Below are 27,937 nucleotides of genomic sequence, written 5' to 3'. Positions count from 1 at the left end.
TTAGCCTTGCCCCACTTCACTGGACTCCCTAAAGGCCCAGGGTAGCATCACCTCCAGGCTTACCAATTCACTTTGTAACAGGGGTCAATCTACCACATGAGCAAGGACAAAGTCAGAGTCACAAAAGCAGGTGCCCTGCTGTGCCAGCTCTGTGACTGAGACAATTCTCAGACACGTTTAATGATGAGTATTTCATTTCTCCAAAGCCACCATCTTTTCCAGTAAAGATAATCACTATTTCCTAACTTAATAATAACTTAAGTTACTAGCCACTGAGGTTTTGAGCCTGCTTTTCCTTCCCCTGCCATGCCACCTACTTCCCTGGACTTTGATTTTCTTCAGCCCAGGCCAATGAGAAAAGTAGCTGACAAACAGAGCCGATTCAAAGAACAAACGTGCTCTCAGGCTGATGGTGCATCTGTAAACTTTTGCATAAAAAGAAGCAGAAGAAAAGGGAGAAGCGGAGATCTCCTTTTAAATGGAGAGACCTCCTTTCCTTAAAATTCCCAGACAGGCTAAGAGAAGCAGCATACATGAACTTTTAACACTCAACCCACAACCACAGATACAAAAGGAACTTCAGCAAACTCACATCTTAAGATAAATCAATGTCTTTTTTTTTCCAGACATCACCACAAATTGGGGAAAAAAAAAAAAGCACTACTTAATTTTAAGCAAAAGCTTTATTTTAGTTTATAGGCTTGTTTGTATTAAAAACAATTACTTCAAAATCAAATTCACATAAAACTCAGCATGTAAATAAACTGAAGTTATCACTGGTCAAGATCTATTTCTGAAAGACAAGGGCTCTGAATTGCATTTTAACAACTTTGCGTGGCAACAGATAAAACTGGGATGGTAGTAGCATCTCCTAGTTTACAGGCTGAGGAGTTAAACTGTCCTCCCCTTCAGTACATTTTAAAACACCAGCTGCAAACTGGCACAGTTAAATGATTGCTCTATTTCCCACTAGGCCATTGAGCAACCAATGAAAAAAAAGTATCCCAGTTTAATCTGCTACTTTACAGGAGTAAATGCTCTTCAGTGTTGTTACAGGCACTGCTATTTCCTTCCAGGAATCAAAGTACTTGTCTTAAAACATTTTCCTTACAACGCCAACATACAGATTTTCAGAGGAGACAGTCACAATCAAGCTACATTATATACACTTCAAATGTACAATTATCTGTAAAAAATGCCTGTGTACAAAATAGAGGGTTCTTTTATTAAAAAAAAGTCACATGCTAGATTTCAATTACATCAACATTTTAAAAGAACTGAAAATAACTGATGAATAATAGCAACATTCTGATTTATTAGGAACCTTCCTGCAAGCAAGTGTAGAGGTACCTGCACTATATTTAGGATTCTAATAAGCTTTTTTTGGACAGTTTGTGCTATAAACCTCACGTATGAAGTATGTGAAAAGCTCTCAGTTGTGATAACAGAATAAAAGCTAGTTAATTAATGCAAGATTGTTTCAGTAAAATATAAAATTATTCTACTTATGAAGCAAATACTGCAAGGGCATCTGATTTACAGCCAGTTAGACGAAGAACACAACTAGTGACTAGAACACATACATTAGTTAAAAAGTCAAATATATACAAAAATATATTAGAAAGTGGTCGAGTTTAACCACAGGCTCATGTAAAAAACGTTGTTTTAAATAGCAATAGCAAAAAAATAGCTATTTTCTCTGTCTGCAACAGTACAAAAGGCAAAACCTATATATGAGGTAGCAATGCCAAATTAAAAAAAAAAACGAAAAACCCAACTTTGGATTGAGGAGCATTTCCTATATTTTCATAGCATATCTGTCAATACAAATATTTAAATGAACACTTCAATTGTTTCAAGAATTAATACATTAATTTACAAAAACCTTTATTCAATGAATATTTTTTAAAAATTACTGGAAATGGATTTAGTTACTGATGTCTCCTGTTTCTAAAAAAGCTATTGCATTTTCAAATCCAAACACTGTACAGCAAAAACACAGAGGCTTTATTATACACACTTGGTAAATGCTATGGTACATTAAGATATAATTTACAAAGATCAGAATAAGCCAACTCTGGTCATTTTATTCTTTTCTGTCAAATACGCATACACTGCACCTTTTGCTACCCTGTGTTCAATGCCAGATGCAGGATTAGGGTTCACTGCTCACTTCCACAGCTCTGCCCACAGCTGAAACAAGTGTTTGTATCATCTACCTTCAGGAGTCTGAGCCAGAAGCGTGGCTTCTCTCAGGGGTCAGAGGCACTGCCAGACAGCAGCTCAGAGTCCCCCTTGGTTCATGCTGAAACTGCCTCAAGAATGGGAGGATGGAATGGGATGGGAGGGGAGAGCTGTGCCCCTTCTCCTCCGGATCCCATCCCTTCGTCCATCCTGCAGGCGCAGGGCAGGAGGGGCCACCTGAACCTCCCTGACCAAAAAAAAAAATCCCATTAATGAAAAGCCAGGAGGGGGACAACCACCCAGCTGAGCCATGCCAGCTCTGGGCCCAGGGCTGCAGGGCAGCACTCCCAGCAGCACGGGCCCCTCATGTGGATCAAATCCTTTGCTTCCAGCTCCACTGACCAAAAAGACCCAGTTGCTCTTCCAATGCAGGCAACTAAGTCAGACATCTGAAGTTAGATGGTACAAGTAACACCAAAAAATGAACTAGATGGAATTTCTGTATTTATTGTATTAAGAAAATATACTTTACATCACAGTGCTTAATTAAAAGCAATTAAAAAAATGTAAACTCAGGATTCTAGGTAAAATTTAACGTGAAAAATTAGGGCTCCAAGACTTTTTTAAATTCACAATTTTTTAAAAAATTGAAGTCACAGTCAGTTCATATAACTCACACATTTAAGATTACTTGTAAATACCTGTTGATGCACTCCACTGTTTGGTCGCTTTTTTTTTTTTTTTTTAAAAGCCTAAATAACAAATAGACAAAGTGCAAAGGTAAGAGGTATATTTTTATTTGCAAAGAAACTAACTTTAGAAGTAATTTGCAAATCAGGCATCTGGAGCACTCTAGTAGATGTAAGGAAATATGCGGTATGGTACACGCTGACAATACCTTTCCCATGCCAAGCCGTATTTTTGCTTACAATGATGTTCATCCCGAGCTTCTCGATGAATAAGCAAGCAGATGAAATATATCACGTAGAAATATGGTAAAATGTGATTAAAACCTGTAGAACAAAGTGCGAAAGTCACTTTAGATACAGCAGCAAAAAAAAAATCCAGAAAAGTTAGCTATTAGCAACACATACTAAGCTGGTGACATATACTTGTTATGGACTAAAGCATCTTATGCTCATATTGTAAAGCATCAAATACTCAAGAGGACAGTGCAAAAATTGTGTGACGTTACATGCAGATAGGAAGAGACCCACAAAAAAATAATCCTTAATATTCAGTCTCAAAATCTACCAACCTCACTCTCAACACATGCAAAGCTGGCACATATTTTATGTTCTTTAGCTATCAAAACCAGAGAAATAGTTAAAATTCTGCAGCACTGAGTTGCCCCACACAAGCCCCATAAGTTTTTTTCTATTTTGGCTGTAGATGGTAACTCTAGCTTTGCTGAGAGCACACTACTTGACTTGTGGATGAAAAGCTGGACATGAGCCAGCAATGTGTGCTCAGAGCCCAGAAGGCCAACCGTATCCTGGGCTGCATCAAAAGCAGCGTGGCCAGCAGGTCGAGGGAGGGGGTTCTGCCCCTCTACTCCACTCTGGTGAGACCCCACCTGCAGTACTGCGTCCAGCTCTGGGGTCCTCAGCACAGGAAAGACACGGACCTGCTGGAGCGGGTCCAGAGGAGGGACACAAAAACGGTCAGAGGGATGGAACACCTCTCCTATGAGGAAAGGCTGAGAGAGTTGGGATTGTTCAGCCTAGAGAAGAGAAGGCTCCGGGGAGACCTTATTGCAGCCTTTCAGTACTTAAAGGGGGCTTGTAAAAAAGATGGGGACAGACTTTTTAATAGGGCCTGTAGTGATAGGACAAGGGGTAATGTTTTTAAACTAAAAGAGGGTAGATTCAGACTAGATATAAGGAAGAAACTTTTTACGATGAGGGTGGTGAGACACTGGAACAGGTTGCCCAGAGAGGTGGTAGATGCCCCATCCCTGGAAACATTCAAGGTCAGGTTGGACGGGGCTCTGAGCAACCTGACCTACCTGAAGAAGTCCCTGCTCCTTGCAGGAGGGTTGGACTAGATGACCTTTAAAGGTCCCTTCCGACCCAAACTATTCTATGATCACCTCCCACCCATCCTCACTGCCTGCCCCCCCCCCAGTTACAGCAACGCTTCCACTTCTGCCATTATGATGCTGATAGAGGATTCGAGTCCCTCATTTTCATGGGGTGAAGTCTCTTCCAGGATACTGTCTACAAGTGCATAAGGTAATCTAGTATTGTCTACTTTCAATTAAAATCCAAAATAAAATTTAAAAATCCTCTCTCAGCTGATGCTCCTGGTCAGGGCATTAAGCACTTGGTGACAAAGTCCCACTCTACCAAAACTCCCTGTGTCCCAGTCTGCAAAAGCCAGACTGTGCCATGGGGTGTGGAGTAGCCCGGCCTCAGAACAACGTATGTCACGCTCATTTCAGGGCTTTTATAGAAGACAAGCTCCTTCAGGCAAGGGAAAAGCCCAAAGCCATTTTTCAGACTTGAATGAGAAGGGGCAGGACTACCATGATCAGATGTATTTTCTGAAATTCTCACTGCTCTTTCTAAGCTCTTGCAAAGAATCAGGGCTACAAAACCCCATTGGACAAAAGGCTCCCTAACTTCCTCCAAGTGTAAACTTCATGAAAACTAGGAAGTATTCATTAACAAAAACTCTGAAACAGAATTCCACTCCTTTGTGTTTTGATGACTTTTTTTTTTTTTTTAAGATGTATTTTGCTTAAAGTCCATCCCTATATGTGGGAGCCCTTGTCTCCATGCAAACTTCCACTTTTTGGGAACTCCCTTTGAAAACACTATAGCACAGCCACTAGCCTGAAAAATGTAAGGAACAACTTATTAGCAAGCAAGCACCATGGTTACTGAATGATAAAAGTGTCAGAAAGAAGAGTCAAATCTATAGTATGATATGTCAAATCTATAGTAAGATATAAATAATAAGATGTAAGAGAAATGAGTGTCGCATTAAGCTTACAACACAGAAATTTGCCATTCAATTAATTACAGGTTTTAGTATCTCAAATAATTTTCACTTTGCATTTCACCCGGTCAGATGCCAAAACATACAAGCATTTTTGGTAAAAGCCACTTTAGTTTCAGGTACTTACCACAGGGTAGGGACCATGCTAGAGCCATGATAATGTCACCGAGATAATTAGGGTGACGAACAAAACCCCACCAACCCGTGACAAGAAGCCCTTTTCCAGTTGCAGTGGGTATAAATTTCAGATCTGTGAACACAGTATTGTAGTCAATACAACAATTGAAATGTGTATTTAAATAGTACAAAGAGACATTGTACAGCAATTGAACAAGTAAAAAATGCACTTACAGGCCAATTTGGGATCTGCTGGATTCCTTCGGAAATTATTTTTCTGAGAATTTGCACTTCGGAATATGTAATACCCAATACCTGAAAATAAATATTATTTATTTTGCATTTTCAGTATTTTCCAGTATTCTTTCCTTCAACAAAAGAACTCACATACTCTCTACCATTCTTACTACATTGAAGTCTTTTCCTCAGAGATGTAAGTGATATCCTCTGTTTCTCAGAACTCTAACAAGATAGAAATACTACTGGAAACCTGTGTTCCACATGCTCTTACACACTGCTGACTAACTTTTAAGATCTTGGAGAAGCTTTGTTTTCACATCTACTTTTACATTTATATCTGACTTCTAGTTTATTAATGTAATACTGAGTTTGTAATTCATAAGGCGATGTGCTGCAGTTTATAAGATTATAGCTCTATTAGCAGCGCAGTATTTTAGTACAGTGCCTAAACTCCATAAACCAACCATTTACAAGTTCACAATATTAAAAGAACCAGACAATGAATTATTATCTGGTTTTGAAACTCATTTCCCCCAACATTTTCACAAGGCAGCTTAAATTTGCTTTTTCCAAGGCTGTATTGAAAAAACATGATCACAACATACTTCAAATAAAGATGTTTAAAAAAAAAAACAAACAAGAAAAAATATTAACCGAACATGAAAGAGAGATGCTATATTTCTCAGGATTGCACATACCAAGTTGTACGCCTTCATATTCTTTCCAAGTGTTTAAATTCTTTGTCATGTCTACAAAAAACTTTTTCTTTTAGGTTTACTACTTAGATAAAAGGGACAAACTACAAGGCGATCCATATTGGTGCAAACTTAAGGTCCCCTAAAGATGCAAGATCGTTTCTCAAAGCACTCCGCTAGAAAAAAGGAGATGTTTTCTGTTGACATGAGTATATAACTATGGGCATCAGGGAAGGAGATGCAAATTGTTAAACAACAAAACCTCTTTTTCCCTAGGTTCAGTAAAGCATAGCCAACAAGCTATTGACTGCTTTTTTTTAATAAGAGCCACTCACAGTCACTCAGACTGACTTCAAAAGGCATCTGCTACACTTCATTCAAAGTGTTTTAAGTCACTTCTGCAACTCCAGACAGAATCCATCTAAAGACGCCTCTCAGCAGAACGATTGGGTGTCTCGTGTCTCATTTATCCTTCATTTAATAAAATTATAATTTATTATATTCTCTGTATTAAACAGTAGTCAGACACATGCTTCCACCAGCTGTGGTAATACAGAAAATATGACCACTGCATCTTAGCTAAAGCTTCACCTCACAACTTAAAGAAACAAAATCAGTGCTATGTTGTTACTACCAGTAACAATAACATTTACTATAACTTACAGTTCAGAATAGTAATTGCAGCAGCAACAGGCCAAGAAATCACAGTAGGATGACCAACTAAATAGAAGGCCTGCAGACTGTAGACAAATGGAACCCACACCAAATCTCCAAATGCTAGCATGAATCCAAATCCATCATGGGTAATATCCATTGTAGTCAAAATAGCTTCCTAGAAACAAGAAGAAAGGAATTTAGAATTTACAAAGCTTCATTCATTTAACATTGTAATTAGAAATGGTAACAGTGTAATATGATTGCCATTTACCTCATTCCAAAGAGCATCCACCACATACAGAAGCTGAAAGCTGTTCACAAGTATCATTGACAGAGATGGCATACTTTGATTGTGTATCTTCATCTCAGCCAAGAGCATTGCCAAGTTTATAACAACCTAGTTCAGAAAATATTTTATTACCAATTTTCCTTGTAAAAGAAAGTAGTCTTTTCTATTACACTATCGGACATTAATACAGATGTTTTTGACCAACGTTTAAGTTTTAAAAATAACCTATTTCACAAGACAGTTTTGCAACTAACTACATTTCTGAAGCTGTATAACCTCAACATATGAATACTTTAAGAAAGGTTTTAATTTCCCATAAAGCAAAGAAGCTAGAAAGTAGAAATTTTCCTAAAGTGAACAAAAATGGTCATTAAAAATCTGGCAACACAAAACTGTTTGTAAGTACTTTTTTCCTGCTTATAAATACATAATGTATCCTTAATACCAATTTTATATCTATATTAAAAAATAATCAACTTGTGTAATATTTAAGCAAATAAAATAACTAAGATTACTGACTCACCCAGCCAATTAATCCTGGACGCAACTCACAAAAGTATTTGAGGTCAAAACTGCCAATACGAGGGTTTAATTCATGTCCAGTAAAAAAATCATACACAAGATACCCTGCAGATAAGACACAATCTTTGTTAGGAGTACTCTTCCTTTTATCTGCCACTACACTCCTCCCCATAAAGGAGTTCCTACTTTCTACTAAAGTTCTCTCATTATAGAGAGAGAAAAAAAAAAAAAAGCCTTTAGATTGGCAAGAAAAATGTGAGAGTATATGCAAAATACAAAGCAAACCCCACATGGTTTATATTTTAAGAGACCCAAATATTTTATTTATCAGGAGGACTAAACACCTTAGAAGTTACTGCAGGCTTATGTCTCCTTGGCAGTTGTTCCTTATTTTCAGCCTTATCCTGAAGCTCACATCACAGTTTCTGTTAACATGATCTTATGGTATTAATTAATTCTACTTCTCCTACTTCATTGCTCTTCTCTGGGAGCAAGAATTCCTTTAGCTGTGACAATTACCTGTCCATCGAAAGAGATGGACCAGAAGGAAAATACAATACCTTGACTTTAAGATATCCTGCACCAAGTTAGCAAATAACAAGCACTTTGCAGAACAGTTACAGAATGCTACTGTGCCACTTACAGAGACCAGAACTGCACTTTTCAAAGCAAAAACGATTTATGATAATTTATTATTGCCCTTCATACACATACATGCTGCACTGACAAAGGAACCGAGGCTATCTGAATACTTCATTTTAATACACTAAGTGTTCTGTCCATAAATTTCCTTTCTTAGTCACCCTATGATCATTTTTAATAGTTTGGTCAATATGTAATGCTAATTGACTTCTCAGTCTATCCTTTGTCCAAAAAAACCATATACATGTAACTGATACTTTCTAGGTAGGCAGTCTCATGACTGAATCAAAATTTCTTTTGAAAACTCAATTCAGCTAATATATTTAAAAGTGCACAGGAAAAGAAAAGTTTAGAAATACACCATAATTTCAAGTTCTGTACCTGACTTCCCACTGCCAAAACATCTAGATTTTCAGTTTTTCTTTCCATTCCCAGCTGTTTCAGGAAAAGGCCCACCAGGAAGGGCACTATGAAGCAAACTAGACAAGCCTCTTAGACAAATGCTGAAAACAGAAAGAAAGGAACTGTCCTCTCATCGCTAGGGGACTAGACCAGCCAAGATAACTTTCTGTAAGCTATTCAAGACAATCCACCTAAGATTTTAAGCATTGTACAGTATCTGAGCATGAACAAGAAATTGCCATTTAACTTGCAACATGAATTTTACATTGACAGAAAGTCACAGTGTTGTAATAACCAGCCCTAAATCTAGCCTTTAATTCATAAAAATGAAACTGTACCAAACAATTGGAAATAAATTACCCAAAATAGTTATAACTCACCAGAATTTCCACCTGGTGCTAGTTCATCCTCGGGTGCTTTCAGGGACCGAATATACAGATAAATGCTCAACACCATAGAAAAAGCTGCAGCTGACACTGCAAACTGCATGAAGTGATCATACAAATAATGAAGTTCAAATTGAAAATATAATAAAGTTCCAATAGCTGCAGCAGTCAGAATAAAAGCATAAAACCCTAAAGGATAGAGAAGAAAAACATATTAGCCAAAATAAAAGATCATTCTAAGTAGAACCTACCCAGTCCAGCCTTTCTGCATTTTTACTTCTTCCAAGATTTGTCTATATTCCAATAACGTCCTATACATCCCATGCTCTTGAGGTTCAAACTTCTAGGGCACAGCAGTATACCTAGGACATTCTATCTATGCCCTGAAATTTCCTGCACTCCTCCTCAAAAGGTCAAGAGGCAGGAACACTCTGAGCACTCCTACATTTTTTACAACATACAATCCAATTTCAGATTTTAGTGGAAAAACGGACACTGACACTACTCCTGGATAATGATAGCAGATCACAAAATCTTATCTGTGGGACAGTTCAGATAACCATATTTTCTTTTTTAATTATCTTCATATATACCTCAATAGAGATAGCGGTAATTAAAGTATTGAAATAACTATCAAGTCAAAACTTGAACACAAAACTTCTGTACTTTGAGAGTATAAAATCATGTAGAATGGAGTGATGTTTTCAGTTTGTGTCCATTGCCTCTTGTCCTGTCACTGGTCGTCTTCCTTTCCTCAAGAAGGCTTTCAAAGTTGCTTTGAGAATTAGCCTTTCAAGCAGCAAGAAGATGGCTTCTTCCCCCCCCCCCCCCAACCCCCTTTTTATTTTTTCCTTTTTAAGCTGTCCAAATCACATAGCTTATTTCCTCCCTTTATCAGAATACAGAAAAAAAATTGCAGGACTATGCTCCTACTAAAGACAGAAGTCCAGAACCAAAAAAGTTATAAGGCAGCCTCAATATGACTCACTTCCGCAGGATGCAGTTCACTCTTATGATTTACAGCCCTATTCCAACTTTAAAATGGTGCATCTTACCAGACTATGACAAAACTCCACTCAACTTTTTAATATAACATTTGAATTCCACTACCATGAGACAGTGTCCTTGAACTGACTAATTAATCAAATAGGTAGTCCAGAATACCTGCAAGGCATCAAAGTACACTTTCCTATTTAAGCCTGAAAAAGCAGGACTGCTGAAATACATTAAACCATACTCTAAACCTAGATGAGAAACTTGCCTTATTCATAGGAAGTGAAATCAGATCTGAATAAGGACTCAGAACTGTTTTTTGCCAGGCAAGAATAAGAACATGTTAAATCAATTACAACACACTACTAGTTATTAGTCTGTAAATCAGAGACATCCCAAAATGATCTAGACACATGGGATTAGATCTCTTCAGATCACTCCTGAACATCTCCTCTGGAAGAACAGCCCTTGTTACATGAGCATTACTAACACTTCCAATAGGCAACTGCCTGTTTAGCAATTAGGCAAGGAAAAGGACAGAAGTCACCAGTCACAACTGGATGCAGACCAGGTGCCCCGTACAGTGTAAGGTCTCACTCTTGGGGCAAGTTCCTGATCATTACTAATCTTCTTCCAAGAAGAGGTTCATCCTATTTTACAAAAGATTTACAACAGATACCTAGTTTGACCATAGAGTGTATCTTTCATAACTTGTATCTCATGGTACTGAGCACTGCAAATCAGATAGGGATATCAAATTTCAGAATAAGCAACTGCAACATGCTTACCATTTATCCGGTACTGCAGTTTCCTTCCATTTGAAAGAGGCAGGCCTTCTACAACCTACAAAGTATAAAATACTAGTGTTTCAACAAAGTACTTTCTAGGGACACTGGCAGGGGAGGGAAATCAAGCACATCTCTGCCACTAAGACATTCAATCAAGGTAACCAGCTGGACACATTCAAATCTGAAGATCATGCATTATTCTCAAAAGCATACTTTCAATATGAAAAGAAAAAGGGTAACAGTTTCAAATAAAAACATTAAAAAAAAAAAAATCTTTTCCTAACCAGCCTCAAGAAAACAGAATGGCTCCAATAATTCTAAGCATGTATAGCAATAGAACCATAGAATCATTTAGGTGAAAGGACCTTTAAGATCATTGACTCCAACCATAGAACAGCATGACTGAATGATCTATTTATTAGAGTGTTCTTTCAGAATCTGCCAGTATCCCTCAAGCTACAAAAAGAGGGAAACAGAGTATTTGCCCAATATACATATGGCTAGAATGGTTTATAGCTTCCTGTAAGTGAAGATTACATTCCAAAACACTGGGTATCAATAAGAAACTGAGTATCAAACAGTTTTGTCGATTTAAAAGTCAGATTCCTGAAATTCTTCTAGAATTCTACCAAGAAAGTTTTATCCATACTTTGATTTCAACTCCTATATTTCAACTCCTATATGGCCTTCTGCCTTTTCTACTGTAAGACTATGAAATGCACAGCCGTTAAATTCTTAACGAACAGTGTTATCTTAAGCTTACAGAAATCTGCAGTAGCCATATTCCAGCTTAATATGGAAAACTAATTCATTTGCTTTCAAATTAACTGCATTAAGAACATACCCTACCTTCCAAGCCTAACGCACAAATTAATTATCTGTAAAGACCCAATTGCTACTGACAGCTTACCTTTCCAATTGGCAGTAACGAAAACAGAGCTTGAAGGAAAAACCACAGAAGAAAAACACCAAACACCCTAGCCTCCCAAAGACTTTCAAGTGCTGGGAGAGGAGGAGGGAAGTTCATAAGACTGGGGTCATCTTGTTTGCACATCAACAGCAAGTAGAATACAGTAGCAGGCAGGAAAAATATCAGCATGAAGGTCCCTGTAAAGAGACATCATGCTGTATTAGAAGATAAACACAGAAAATAAAAAACTAGTTTCAAGCCCACTAATAAAGCTAGATATTAATTTTACCAACAAAGAAGAGGTTGTCATTATCTATTCCTGAAGCAAGACAGCAGCAATCGCCCAGTCATGTAATGGGATAGAGAATACTTCTCACTCCCATATGGGGCTATATAACCAAACTGAAGGATAACACCCACTGCAACCCTTTAAAACTGTTAAAAACTGTATGAAGAATACTTTACTGTTGAGTTCAAAGCACCTAGGTTTTGAAAACTGTCCTGGTTTCAGCTGGGAGAGAGTTGTCTTCCTAGTAGCTGGTACAGTGCTATGTTTTTGAGTTAGGTAGGAGAAGAATGTTGATAACACACTGCTGTTTTCAGTTGTTGCTAAGTAATGTTTAGTCTAAAGTCAAGGATTTTTCAGCTTCTGGTGCCCAGCCAGCAAGAAGGCTGGAGGGGCACAAGAAGTTGGGAGGGGACACAGCCAGGGCAGCTGACCCAAAGTGGCCAACAGCGTATTCCATACCATGTGACATCATGCCCAGTATATAAACTGGGGGGAGTGGGGATGGGGAGATTGCAGCTCAGGGACTAGCTAGGCATCGATCAGCAGGTGGTGAGCAACTGCATTGTGCACCACTTGTTTTGTATATTCCAATCCTTTTATTATTACTATTGTAATTTTATTAGTGTTATCATTATCATTACTAGTTTCTTGTTTTCTGTTCTATTAAACTGTTATCATCTCAACCCATGAATTTTACTTCTTTTCCCGATTCTCTCCCCCATCCCACTTTGGGGGTGGGGGGGAAGTGAGTGGGGGGCTGTGTGGTGCTTAGTTGCTGGCTGGGGTTAAACCACGACAAAAGCATAAAAACTTTTAGTTACTACTTAAATCTAATTTGGAAATATTTTAATCTCACTGTGTGAGGGAAGGCTCAAGATCTTCACTATATTTCACAAGAGAACCAAGTGTAGTAACAGTTCTTTGACTGCCACCAATACCAGTACAGACTACGTGAAGCGCTGTCATATGACCAGATTCTGCAACGAGTATCCAAAAATTGGAAAAACAGTTCTTGACATGACAGTATGGTCAATAAGTATAAAACATAAGAGTAGTAATTTTCAACTATTAAGACAATTTGCACACATACCAATTCTTCCACCGAACTCTAGCTCCTTTGTTTTTGATGATGCTTTCTCAATTGTTTTTATTGTCTCAAAAATCTTTTTCTCCGAATATATCTCTTCTTTTTTCTTTTCTTCTTCTCTTGAACGCAAGCTGTATTGTTCAAGCACACGCTCTATCTCCAGGTCTGGTTTCAACTTTTGCTGTTAATGAATAAAAAGAATTTACTAAAAAAATTCCCAGTGACTTTACCTTATTTTACTGCAATATTTTTTAGTTAGGAGGACATTATTCACTATAAAACACCAACATAAAATGTGTTTACTTCCATACACTACTTAAGTTTATGCATTTATATGAAGAAACTGCTAAAACCAGTTTCATTGTGATCACTTCGGCCATGATTACGTATCAGCAGCAGTTCCAGTTCAGGTCATACATTCCCACCGTCCTCCCTTTCTTTCTGCCATAACTCTGTGCATTAGCTGACAATCAGGACTAAAGAACTGATTAGGCTAAAAACAAACAAACAAACAAAAAAACCCAAAAAAACCAACAAAAAAAAACCAAACAAAAAAAATCCCTTTCTATGGCCAAACATTCACACTGTAAAAGCATGAGAATTAACACAAATAATCAGTGAGGGTTTGACAGAAAAAACAAACAAGAAAAATTAATGTTACACAGCTCTAGTAGTCTTCCCTTCTGACAACTTCATCTCCCTCTCCCCTGAAATTAGCTGAACAGTAAACTTATTTGACCTCTAAGTTTTATGTTGCATTCTATTTCTCCTTGATTATTGTATTGCCCTTTTCTAGGGACTTCTGAGAAAGCAAAGTTAGAATGTGACATAAAACTAAGAGTAAATACAATGTTCATACCTCCAAGATTATGCAGGATGTGTCATTTCTTTCTGTACTGTCAGGTTCACCATTGTACCTTCTGGTGTTATTCTCACTTGGTTTCTGGTTAAAAGAAAAAACATAGTTTTAGCTTTCTGAAAATAACAGCTGCATTAAGTGTAAGTATATAATGAATAATTAAGAACACTATAGTTTTTTTTCCAACTGCAACTGCTCCAGTTTTCTCCACAGGAAAACAAATGCATCCAATATCCAAAGTACGGACAGTTTTAGGTCACAAACAAGGGAAGAAGAGTCACTTAAAAAAAGGAAAAGGTTACTAATTTTTTTTAATTAACAGTGAAATTAAGGGAGAATACAGCTTCCAAGTTATTTTTAACTCATCATTTGGAACTGCCAAGTACAAAATACATGTCTATTTAGTAATTCTATCAGGAAAACAGAGGAGACTTCAGTGTCATATATATGACACTGCTCTGCAGGACTGAAAGTTTGGTTTTCCATTAAATATCTTTCTAAGAAATAAATTCTCTTACAAAAATTCTTTGAATGAGTCTAGCTTACACAACCCTGGGAAGACACGACTCATCTGTTTTATTTCAGCTTAAGCTTTGTTGAAAAGGACCAGGTTGTTCCAGTCATACCAATAGATCAATCCTACTCCTCAATTAGAAGTCAGGAGAAAAAAACACTAAAGATATTTTAACCTTTTTGTCCAAAGTGAAGCATAGCTGCTGGCTACAAACTACTTAAAACGAACATCTGGTCCACTTGCTATGCACTGGGTCACTCAGATCAAAGTAGTTCACTGCAAAACAAAAACCACAGCAACTGCAGTGCCAAAGAATGCTTTTAGTAGTAGCAATTTACTAAACTAAACCTATCTATTTAGTTTAGATTGGTCTGGTTTAGTTTAGTTGAAACTAAAACCTATCTGTTTTCAATAAATCAGCAGAAGGCATTTCCAATTCAAGGGAATGTCTCAGACAAGCATCACCTGAAGCTATCCCAATGGCACAAGAGGCAGAAGAAATGCTGTTTGCCTCTTAATAGAGAAACATCACCTCTACTGTTCTTCACTTACAGAACACCAGAACTATTTTTAGTACTCAATATAACCTTCACAAAAAGGCCAAGAATAAACATGATAAATTTCATCTAAAAAACAGGTATTTGATAAACTTACAAATCCTTACAGGATAGTTTTTTATAATGAAAACAGTCCTGCAATATTATCAGTGAGCAAGGCCATATATATATATATATATATATATATATATATTCTACACTTGAATTCTGCAGCAATTCTCCCACAGAAGCTTCACGTTTTCCTTTACTATTTTAATGACCTGTATATAAAAACAGAACTCATTTTATTTCAAATTCTAATACCTACCTGCTATGTATTGCCCAATACATCTTAAAAGTAGGCTATCTTCCTTTGCCCCATTTCACAAGTGGGAGCATATGGCTAACAATGACTTCAATATTAAAATATTAAAGAATTTGTGTTTGTTTGAATTCTGAGAACTTCACTGTACTGCCAAATTCAAGTGGAACTTAAGTTTACATTTCAAGAATTTCCTCACAACTCGGCAAGCTAGAAAGCCTATTTTCAAAGAAAAAAAGGCAGTTCTGAGATACACTTTTGCAGCTAATTATGTTGTTCAGGGAACATGAACTACAGCTGGCTTTTACAATAATAAACCCAGTATGCATAAAACAAATCTGTTGCAAATAGCAATTTTTTTTTTTTTTTTAAATCCAACAAACCCCCACACAAAGAACAAACAAACAAAAAAACTAATACCAGTAGAGCTAAGTTGGTTTCCTGAATGGTTTTCTTTTTGTCATCTTTATGTTCTCTGCTTTGCGAAGAAGAACGACGCCTGCCTTTTGCTGGCCGACCAGGAGATCTAGATCGAGATCTGCTAGTACTCCTTCTGGAGGGAGAACTTGAAGAGGACTGGCTCTTCCTGTGCTTGAATGATGATTGTGACTAAAAGAAAGAGGGGAAGAAAGCAAGACCTTATCTTAGATGTTCCAAAGAACAACTTTAGAAACTTTTTTTTTTTTTTTTGTGATGAGGAGGACTCTGGCATTTAGTTCTACAGAATTGTCTCTTATTTCCTTTACTGATGGTGTACAGGGGCTGTTAAGAAAGAGCAACTACAGTATACTCATTTTGCTAGTAATACCCAAACAATCCTGTCCAAAGTCCAACTGCTGACGATTCCTGTCAAAGCTACAGAAATCATGATATAGATGTAGTAAGCTATCAATGTGAGCATTAAGCTCTTAAGCGTACCAACCTCTTAAGCCTTTGCGTAAGTAAATTAATTAAGCCTTAAGAGACGGCTATAATTTCAATTACTTAGCTTTATTAATACATTCGGCATATCAAGATGCAATGGTCTGTTTAAGGCAACACAGCTCAAATCAACATTAAAAAAACCTCATCAGCTAAATCATTAAATTAGATGTGATAACTAATTTCATAAACAGTTTTCCCCAAAAGTATTCAGTTTTCTCTGTGAAGTCTACAATACTAATTTTCCCACGTAAAATTTTCACAACACAACTTTTATAAGGCACAAATGCTTTATGACAGAGACATGTTTTCTCAGCTTGAGTTTGCTAACCTGCAAGCACGAAGTAAACAAGTTACAAAGTCTTAAAGCAGTGAAAACAGCTGTCTACCTCAAGGCAGAAACATTTTGTCCCAAAAGAAAAGGCCAGTTACAGGGCATGTACACCACCACCAAAAAGTGAAACTACAGTTCACATAAAGGCACACAAGTTACCTTTGAACTTCTGCAGGTTTCAGAGCAGGCCTTAAAAATCAACTACAGCAAACATTCAAATAGCTTTTTGTCTCATGCATTATCACATTTTAAACTGAAACTTGTATGCAGAGATTTAAAGGCCTTTTTTAGTAACAGAAAACAAAATAATAAAGATATGTAAAGAGGAGGGGATGTGCTTATACACATACAACATGACCATTCTTCAAAAGTCCCCAATTGTCACAAACAGAGCAAAATACCTTATGAAGCCTTTGGGGACCTAAACCAGTACAATCTCTATCCACAGACATTTTAAGCATGTGCTTAAAGGGTATACACTATTTATATTTACAGTGATCCTTAACTACATGCTTGCATTTGTTTTCGAATTTTCTTATTTAGAAGTGGAAAAAAGTCAAATTAGCATCAACCCCCTGTTTACTAGCTTTATAAACCACCCAAAACCAATTTTTAATGAACAATCATGCTATAGAGTCCCTGAGTGATCAGACTTGGTTCTCCTCCAAATGTACCACTGTTTCTTCAACATATCGGAAACAATCATGCTTCTTTAAACATAGGGTCAGCATTCCGAACTTCTACTTGAGATATCACATAGGAAAGAGCTATTATTTAGCACCAATTCCTTGAAGACAGTTAATGAAAATTAGCAAGGCAACTGTCCAATAAGTTGTATGTTTATCTACATCACAAAATCAATATAATTCCATAGAAATACTGATAATTGTCTGATGTATACTCACCCTTATATCACTTTCTTTCAACGCAAGTTCAGTCCCATCTTTGTACTTCACAGTATAAAGATGAGAAACATCATCATAACTAGTCACTTGTACTTCATAGTACAGGACACTTCCTGGCCAACGGCCCATCACCACCTCACCATCAGCAAACCTTCGGTTTGGCATTTTCCAAAGGGAATCCCTAGAAAAGAAATAAATCAATATATACGACAGCTAAACATTAGGCTTAATTTTTCCTACTCTCTTTCTGTATCATTTAGGCTGGAAGAGGGAAACTTTAAAGTAAACAACTCTTCACCTTAAATAGGCAAAAAGCTGCCTGATAAGAAAAAAAGCAATGATCTGTTTTCCAAATTAATACTAGACAAAAGAAGTAGTCTTACAATAGAGCAAAGATTGAAGTTAGATGCTACAAAAAAATGTTCAAATGTATTAACTGTATATCATAGTACATCTAGACCAGTATGCAACTATCTCCACCATCAGAGACCATCAAAACCAGGCAAAGCATATATTTGACCAAAATTACATAATGCAGTTGATCTTATCTAGAGGGGGAAAAAGTAAATTACGATGGTATCTAAATGTCCTCTAACCCTCTTCTCCTGTGGTTCTACAAAAATTACTGAAGTGGTAATTTCTAAATGTTCAAATAAAACATCCACAATCTATTCAATACGCACAGCCTCATTACACACGTTCTTCAATTTATTATGCCAAACACTCAAAAGTTAGGAAACACCAGAATTTAGGCTCCTGTCTGGGCTGAGTATTTTCTCTTTTCCACCTATTTAGCACAAGGCATGCAATTGCTTTTGCAGGAGCCTGTAGGAAAACAAAGTATGGCATCAGAGCAATCACATAATATCCTGAAAAACTAAATTCTATCCCTCTGTCTGCACCAAACCAGGTGCACCATACCAGGGTGCCAGGAAAACCACAACTGCAGCTTAAAGAAAGTTATGTTTTTAAATGTAAAGTCCTGTATAACTCTTTGAAAAGTGCCTTGTATTATGTCATTACCTTCTGAAAACAGGTTTCCATAGCAGAAGGCACTTTTAACCTGAACTTCTGTGACTCAGGTCTCAACATTTAAAGTGAGGGTATCTTAAAAGTCTAAGGTAAAATACATACTAACTTACAAACTATCACCATTTGTATGATGAATATAGGAACTTGGAATGGGGGGGAACAAACAAACTAGCAAATGTTTTTGTTTCAAAGCATTTTAACTTGTTTGTCATAAATAATATGTGAAGCCACACAAAATGAGGTGGAAACAAGTATTTAATTAGATACTCATTCATTACACATCAACTAACCTGCAGTGAAAAGTTAGATTCTTTGGCAAAAAATACCGTTAATATGCAATCACAGACCTTCATAAACACATTGGGGGATGGGGCTAAGTGAGGCTTTTCAATCAACTTTCATTCTCGCATTTCCTGAAGCTGCTGCTGCTGTTAGATTTTACACCTGTGTAGCTCTCCAAGTCAAAGAAGAAACCAAAAACTCAGCAAAATTCCCTCATGTGGATTTTACTGCCAATATTCCTAATTGCTTCAAAACAGAAACATCTGGCCATCTCCTTTGCTGTATAACATTTGAAGGAGCAAAAAGAGTAAGTTTTATCATTTGGTTTCACTGACATTTGCCAGTTAGAAAAATTATCAGAGTTCTAGTCTATGCCTGTAGGCACACACTCTTCCAAGCTCATCTGTCTTCTACCTAGTGTTTCTTGTACCAGTCTCTTTGTTACTTTCTCATCCTTTCTGAATTCCCACTCCTCCAACTTCGTTTATGCCAGTTTAACCCCCTCAAGTTCATAGCCTTGTTTCTTATGACTCCATGAAATAAAATTTCTGTATTTTCATTTCAAATTCTTCTTCATTCTCTTCTTACCCCCCTTTAATTCCTTGGGGGTTTTCTGCCTTTTCTGCCCTTGTTCACCAAACTAGTTCCAGTTCCTCTTCGCCACCTCTGGGCTCAAGATCTGATCTCAATCCTCATCTCTGTCTCCTTGTCCAGTTTTCTCACCCAAGAGACAGTTCTTTAGAAGATCCATGTCTACTACTGCTCTTTCCCCAGTCTCTCGCACAGTTCCAGCTTCTTCCTCCTTTTTCATAAATAGTCTAAACACCGGTCCTCCACCAAGTCCAGTCATAGCTTTCACCAGATGTCATAACCTGATCTACAACTTCATTTCCTCTTTGCTGTTGTACTTCCTACACTCCAGCCAACTGTTTTTTCTCTTGACCTGGAACACCTCAGGCATCATTCGTAAACTCAGAGCCTGACCAGGACAAAGCTGCCAGATCCTAGGACAAAGTTATGAAAAACAGAATCTTTGGAGTTTAAGTCCTTTTTGAGAAAGGGAAACAATTTTTCACAAAGTTGTTACTAATGACATGTAAACTGATTTTTACAGTTTATAACAACCACTTCAAAATTCAGATACAATTTCATAGGGATAATAAAATGCAATTTTCTGCCAAACTTCAAAACCCAGCATTTCTGTATGCACACATGAAGACAGCCCAAAGAAAAGGTAACCTGATTATTTGATTCTTTTTAAAGGCAGAAAGACCTTCCCATCCTCCAACCTTGTTCTCAAAAGGAGCTGAAGTTAGTTTTAAGAAGATGGAAAAAGGAGCTGAAGGACCTGAAGCTAAATCAATGCTAAGTAATTCAGCCTGAGGTGGATATCAATGACACAAAATTCCAGAAAAATAAATAAATTTCAGCAAGTGGAAATATTATCCTGCGATTCAAAAGTAATGAACAATCTTATTAATGGAAAGACCTACTTATTTTTCCATTTTTTCCTTAAATATTAAAGCTTAATAATGACATCGAACATTAAAGATTAAAAAAGTAACTATTACTTCCTACCCTATCAAAAATTACCACCCTGTTCTGCACCCCTGCGCCTCATGTGAGGGAGGTTTGCGATCCTCATTACATATATCCCACTTCAAAAAAGCTACACCTTTTAAAGGCAGCCTTCATCTGTTCAGATAACAAAGAACATTACTGGCATCAAGAAAAATAAAGATAGGAAGCCTTTAAAAATATAAATACAGTTTAGAAATTGTATTTTGAATTTACTGCTCTTTCAAGCTCTACACACACCCCTGATAATTTTCAGGGTACCAGCTGGCATCAGCCTAATATTCACAGTAGTCCTATGCCAACTTTTTAATTTGCAGGGCTTCAAAATATATCCAGGCGACCTCAAAAGAATATTATTTCATACAATGAATCCTGTACTGTACAGATGCTCGATTGCAAGTATATTCACTTACTCCCAATAAGAAATTTGTGTTGTCTGCACCACTGATTTTCCTTTAGTAACCCAGACTAAGGGAATGGCTGAAAAGCATTTTGTATCCTATACCAAGGCAAGACAATTAATGCAAAACTCCCTGGAGCTTAGAAGTCGGTCAAGAAGAAAAGTTACTGCTGACTCAACCAAGAGCAAAACGATTAAAGAGAAACATGGCAGAGAAACATATTGCCCCATACATCCATTTCTGGTCTTTCTTGACAACCCTCTCACTAGATATGTGGAAAAATATTTCACTCCTGTCAAGAAAATAAGAAGAAAAAGACTGCTAGCTTGTAGTCACTAGAAGATCATACCATATCACCAGAAGTTGGGTGCACAGTTTTAAGAAATGAATTTTAAAAAAAACCACTAAACAAAGTTTTCCCTCTTGGAAGAGCTCAGTTCATACGTATCCCTCTTCTATGTACTAATTCTGACATCTCACCACTGGTAGATAACGTTGTGTATGTCAGAGGAGAGAGCCAGCTGAATGCAAGAAAAGAAAAAATGCAAGAAAATAAAGAAAACACTGACAGTCAAGGCTAACAAGACAGAGGCTCCTACACAGAAAGTTACTACCAAATTCACCAAAGAGACCGAGCTGTGCAGGACCTTTTCAGGATCACCATTACTCATTCCACATTTCTAGCTCTTTAACTCCCACAATGGTGGGGGCATCTACCACTGTTCAAGCTTGGCTCGACTGAACAGCCGAATTAGCTTCACCGCTAAAAACAAGCGCAAAAAAGCCTCAAGGTAAAAAAACAAACCAACCAAACACAACTCTCGATCCTCAGGCAGAGAAACGAGGTTTCTCCCTTTAAAAGGGCTTTTCACCAGAAGCACTGAAAGCGGAGGGAAAGCGTCAGGAACTTGAACTCCCCCGCCCCCGGCAGGGCGCCGGGGCGAAGGCCGCGGAAGGCGCGGTGTTGACAGGAAGGGACCCACGTGCCGGGGGAGGGGGGAAGGCCCGGCCCCTCGGCCCCGCTCCGCGGCCCCGCCCCGACCGCACTCCCGGCCCAGGCCTGGCGCAGGGCCTCCGCCGTACGGGGGGGGGGGGGGGGGAAGGGAGGGGCCGCGCCAAGCCAGGCCGCCTCTCTACGCGTCTCCCACGGCGCTCCCCCGCCACACCGGGTGGTCGCGGCCTTTCCCCGCGCCGGGCCCGGCGTCGCGGTAGCGCTGCGGAGGGAAACGGCGGCATCCCGAACAAAGCGGGGGAAAGCCCAAGACACACACACCCCCCCCCCCTTACCGCCCGGGCCCAAGCGAACGGTCCGGGCGGCGGAAAACGGCGCCGCTCGTCCGTCCACCGGGAGAGAGAGACCTGAGCGGGGCCGCGGCCCGACGCCCGCGCTTGGGGGCGGAGAGAGGCGGTGGCGGCGATTGGCCGGAGCGCTTCCCCGGGAAGGCCGCGGAGGGCGGGGGTTGTCCCGGCCCAGCGCCTGCCCCGGTGCAGCCATTCCCTTACCTGGCGCCAGCCCCCACCGGGCCGGGCAGGAGGCGCTTCCGCGGAGCGGCGGGAGCCGGGCCCGAGCGCGGCGTTTCTGCGCTGAGGGGAACAACCGCCCTGAGCGACGGTTACAGCCGCGCAACGGTCCGCCCCCTCGCCCCGCCCCTTCCCGCCCGCCAACGGCGCCCATTGGCCACAACGCTCCGTTTGAATCGTGGGTGGCCGCACGCTATTGGTCGCCGCCCGATGGCGCGGTCCTGCCGCCCGAGGCCCGCCGTTTTACCCGCCCCGGTGAAGGGTTGAGCGGGGTGGTTCGGTTCCCTGATGGGGTCGGGGGGCTGATAACGGGTGCGAGTGCGGAGGGGAGGAGAAGCTCGGGGAGGGAGAGCGGGGGATGAAAGGCCGCCGTCGCCATCGCGGCGGTGGGGATCGCCTCAGCAACGCGCCCCACACCCTGCGCCACACAGGCCCCGCCGCCGGGCGGTAAACAAAAACCGGGGGTTTTGTGTGTAGGAGCACTCGCTGTCTCGCCGCCTCAAACGCCGCCTCAGGCTGACTGAAAAACTGCCCGTGTTCCCCCCAGCCATGCACCCAACGAGGCTGAAACGTGGTAAAAACATCCCCTCTCCAAAAGAAAAAGGGCAAAAAAAGCAGCGGTGTGTGGTTACCGCTGTCCTTTTGAGGCAACTTTTCCAGAAAGGCCATTCAAGTTCCTGGCAGATTTTGAAATCAGGAAGTCGAAGCAATACTTCAGCGGGCAGAATTAAAATAGATTGTGAAAAAGTTAACGAGTTGCCGTGCGCAGTGAATTTTAATGTGAAATAAGTTGTTCCAAGTGTTTGGATCTTAAAAATGAGTAAGTCCTTTAAGCATGAATTACAGATGTGTTTGTGTTTGTGCAGTCTTTATGGACCTCCCAAACTCTAAATTCGGACACTGGCTGACAAGTCATATTCTGGCCTAATAAAGGTTCCCAAATCAAGAAAAATTCCCAAAAGACAAGACCACCATTTTCCAATACAGAAGACTGGCAATATCACAGACAGCAAAAAGATTAAATAAATAAATAAATAAATAAATAAATCATCACCACCACAAAACAAAAAAACCCACCCAAAAACCACAACCAAAACCAAACGGGGCCTATGGTAACCGTGGGCTTCACTTGGCTGAGATTTACTGTTATTTATTTGCTCACAAATTTGTGAGTTAATTTTTTTTTTTTTTAAGTTTCTAGCTGTAATGTTTGAATTAAGAGTATGGCAAGCTTTTTACCTAACTAAATTAATGCAGGAAATGGGCCTTCATATGTGAACTATCTAAAAAAAAAAAAAAATTTTACTGTTTATTCTGCCTAGTTTGGCCTGAACTTTTTAATTTTCCCAAGCAATTTTTTTTTAATTTTATTTTGTATCCCCCCTTTTTAAATAACAAATAGGTCAGGTTGTATTTTCTTATGCGTTCATTACATTTTTCACTACATGATGCAACAAGAAGCGTCTAAATCAGATGAAAAGTTGTTCAATCAAACCAGAGTCATGTTTAAGCATAGATTTAAATACAGTCAGAATAAATTTGTTCTTTAGTTGTGTTAAGGCAATCAGCTTTTATCTGAAAGACATCTGATAACTTACTATGCAAAAGAATGCAACTGAAGCTTCATTTCTGGCTTCAGATAATGAACGTTTTTGGTTCCAGCTAAGATTTTTGCTTTATTACTATTGCACAGTTTACAATTACAATGTTAAGAACTGTTTTCGGTAGATGTCTTAATTACAGCAGCTAATGCTTGGAATGAGCCTGCTTCATTCTGTTTGCAACAGAGTCCTACAATTAATATCCTTAAATATGAAGGTTTTCAGTTGCAATCTCATTTAGAGAATAAACATGCCTTCAGAGTAATGGTTTGGGTTTGGGATTGTTTATTGAACCTGGATTAGAAAGCTACTGGGCCATTAAGACCTGTTTATTGCAATTCTGCCAGTGAACCTGTTGATAATTGGTATACATTTGAGAGATTATTTCAGAAATATTTATGGGACCATCACAGGTCAACTATTAAATGGGACAAATGTGAAATCCAGTCAAACCATCTCCATCAAAATGATAGTACCTGTGCCCTGCTGCAAGTTAGGTTTTCAGTGTCTGTATAAAGGACTCGGAAGCAGAGAAATCTGCTGATCTGCACACAAAGCATCTCAATCCCCCAACATAAAACTGAGAAAAGAATTCTCCAGGCTTTCATTATAACAATAAATATTAAGGACTACAATATCACATCTGCCTGACAACACTACAACAGCTGTGTCCCCGTAAGATGTTGATCCTTCAAAATTCAACCCTCAGTTCTCCTTTTGATTTCAGTAAGAAGTATAAGAGGGCTCTGGTGCTGGAGCTGGTCCCACCAAGGCTGCCTGCCACCTTTCCTTCTCTGATTGCTGTCTCTGAAATGCTCTTCAGCTGGAGGTAGAAAGAGGGGCAGGGGCTCGGGAAGAAGCCATTCAAAAAGCATTGGGCAGTGGGTGTTAACTGTGACAAGGCTCAGGAGGATGGTGGAAAACAATACTAATAACCAAAAATGGTATTATTTTACTCTCCTCCGGCAAGGGCCAGGAAAAATTGCTTCAGACATGAGTTATGATTCTCAAGTCCTGAGGGGACACACACTTAGCAGTAAAAAGTGCTTGAGTTTAAAAGAAAATATAAAATAGTTGGCTATGTAGAAATTTAATATGAGTAGTATTAGCTGTACTCTGTAAAATCTGAGTGTTGTCAAAGTGGAATTTGAGATTTTCTGCAGGACTGAAGTCTCTAATTAACGGCTAGGAAGGCCTCTATAGGCTACACTTACTTGCATGGTATTAGATACTGAAGTAGTGTCCTGGGAAGTTCAGTTGTACTGACTGGCCTTGAGAGAACAGGTCGTCTTTACAGAGGACCTCTCTCCAAGCCATGAACCCCTCTAAGAATGGAGGCACTCAATTTAGTATCCCAAGATATTAAGCTATCTTTAATTTAATAAAAGATATTTTAAAAAATACTGGGCTATTAACTAGAATTAATATCTCAAGACTTACAGTTCAGAATTGGTGACCATTTGAGTCCCCTGAATTGTTATTAACCAGGTTACTGCTGCCTGTGATATTATGAATTACTGGTATTACTGTGTGTACTGCTATTTAAGCTGATACATCCGGAGACTCATAACTGTATGCTTTCTCAATGCCTTATGAAAACTCAGGTTTCACAGTAGAGCCCTCAGATAAGTCAAGTCTATGGAACTAAATTCAGGTTATATCCAACCTGTCTTCTTTTAATTAATGATCTGTAAACACTTCCTAAAACATGAAATATTACTCTAAATCCTTTGATCTTTATTTTTCATTGTTACATAATAATGTTTGTGTATTCAATGCCTATGTTGCATTTTTTCCTTCCTATTTTTTGTTTTACATGAAAATGTTTGTGGTTTACAAGTAAAATATATCCCATCTCAGAAGTGTTCTCATTCCAATACAGTTTAAAGACCAAAAAAATTAACTAAACTTTCATTGACCGGGCAAATAAAGTTCTTACATTCATTTTTACGCTGTTTCTGTCCATCTACTTATCTCTTTCAATGTAATAAGATGCAGATTTTGATTTTTAAAAATATAAATATTAAAAAAACTGACACCAGTACCTATCTTTCACAGAATTAAACCCACTTTAAATTCACCAAAACACTTCTGCAGCATTAAGGGAAAAGTATACAAATGTTTCCAATATTCAGGAAATACAACCTTAACACACCGCAGCAATAAGAGCTGACCAGGAGCTCCCCTAAATTTAGCTCTGAAATACTTACAACATTTCTGGTCGTGTTGATCTTTTTCAGTCCCACAGCTAGATCTAACAGCCTAGCTGTCCGGGGGACTCCCATGTATCCATACCATACCTAGCCATCTCCATGCTTAAGACAAGTATTATTGTTACTTTTGGGGTTATTTTACCATTATTTTTTTATAGGTGCAAAAACATAAAAAGGTTGCAAAAATGAGTCCTCCTATAAAGTTGCCAACCCAAGAAGGGTGAGAAACGGTATGATAAATGGCTTTAGCAGAAGCTTCAGAGGTGGGTGGGGTAATCAGCTTCTATTTCCTCTCCTGATTAGCCCTTTGCTGCTGTGGAAGAAAACACCCCTAAGGTGTGTGTGTGTGGGGTGTTACAGTCTGTTAAAAACCCCTATGTATTTATATAGACGTACTACATGTATATACTATATATGCATATACTATATAGACTATATATATACACACACACTGTATGCTTTCTCCTTCTCCTTTTCTTTAGAATTACATATGATCAAAGCACCCTAGCCTGTCTAGTGAAAAGACGTCTACTGTTTGCATGAGAAGAAATCACCTAGCTGGCAGCTGTCTTCACGACACACGAAGCTGAGCAGTTACCTGCTGTAGCCAAGTAAGTAGACGGTGAGGAACACATGCATTGTCTATTTTAGATCACAAAGCATAACCTGGGAGAAAAGACAGACTGAATTCTGCACATTGACAAAAACCCATATCCTCTCTGCTTCTCAAAGTGCTGTTGAAAAACTAAGGACAATCAACTTTTTAAAGCTGTTGCGAAGATTAAAGAATGTGAGTGTGCTCAGGGACTTTGGGGATTGTTTTGATTAGTGTATGGAATTTTATTCATATTTTTTTCAGTGACAGAATGGTTCTTAAAAAAGGAGCAGGAGATTTGGGATTAACCTCTGAATGTTACTGAACTAAATCAATAGAGGTTTTGTTTGTACAGACCTCAGTAAGGCAGGGAGTCCACCCTTGACCATAGAAGAAGTTTCTCCTTATATATTAATTTATGATACATCGAATTGGAACTTAAAACCCCCTATAAAGGGACAGCCTGCTAACAAACAGTACGGCTCTGGGTAAATTAAATTGAGCACTTGCATTCTGGGAATTTTTGCAAAATGTTTATCTTTAGAAACAGCTTTAAAAAAATGCCCAAGGCTATCAACTGTGCTGGGCTCAGCAATAAGGGGAGGGATACAGATACATGCAAACTGACTTCAGTTCTCTAAACAGGAGGAGAAAAAAACACATTGAAACTTTGATCTCCACAATAGTGCAACAAGCTTCCTTTCTGTATTGTATCTGAATTTATAAATAAGACTCATTATTGACTAAGGGAAGTTGATGCTATTCTTCAAGCAATGGGTCTTGAGATAAGAGTTTTGGCTACTGTATCTTCTGCTGGGCCGCTTACCTTCCCATTTTTGCAGCACGACTGTGAAATTAGTCCAGCAGTAAGCCCTTGAAACAGTCGATTTTCTGAAGGCTTATGGAAAACACAGACTACAGTATTTCCAAGTGTTTGTAAGACATGTCAGAGGTATGTGCATTAAAGAACTGTAAATGTTTAAACAGAAAGTGGATTTAATTCTAGAGAAAGATGGAAAACTTTATTACTTTAAAATACAAAAAAAAACCACTCTCACCTCCCAGGCACCCCCTGACTCACAAGCAGTTTCACAGAAGCCTTCTGGCTTTTGAACCAGT

General features: G+C 38.8%; 1 protein-coding gene across 1 annotated transcript; it reads right to left on the bottom strand.

Moving 5' to 3' along the window:
* Window positions 1-664: 664 nt before the first annotated feature.
* Window positions 665-26,439, bottom strand: LBR (lamin B receptor). Its single transcript, XM_030035435.2, has 14 exons — window positions 26,221-26,439; window positions 17,596-17,776; window positions 15,856-16,044; window positions 14,064-14,147; window positions 13,208-13,385; window positions 11,829-12,025; window positions 10,919-10,973; window positions 9,132-9,326; window positions 7,709-7,812; window positions 7,168-7,293; window positions 6,903-7,071; window positions 5,539-5,619; window positions 5,315-5,437; window positions 665-3,197 (listed from the first exon to the last, which is right to left on the bottom strand). The coding sequence occupies exons 1-14, from the start codon at window positions 26,223-26,225 to the stop codon at window positions 3,037-3,039; spliced, it is 1,848 nt and encodes a 615-aa protein (XP_029891295.2). The 5' UTR covers window positions 26,226-26,439; the 3' UTR covers window positions 665-3,036.
* Between the last annotated feature and the right edge of the window lie 1,498 nt (window positions 26,440-27,937).

Source organism: Aquila chrysaetos, chromosome 13 (assembly GCF_900496995.4).
Source record: "Aquila chrysaetos chrysaetos chromosome 13, bAquChr1.4, whole genome shotgun sequence".
NCBI classification, from domain to species: domain Eukaryota; kingdom Metazoa; phylum Chordata; class Aves; order Accipitriformes; family Accipitridae; genus Aquila; species Aquila chrysaetos.
This window is presented reverse-complemented; position numbering and strand designations above follow the sequence as displayed.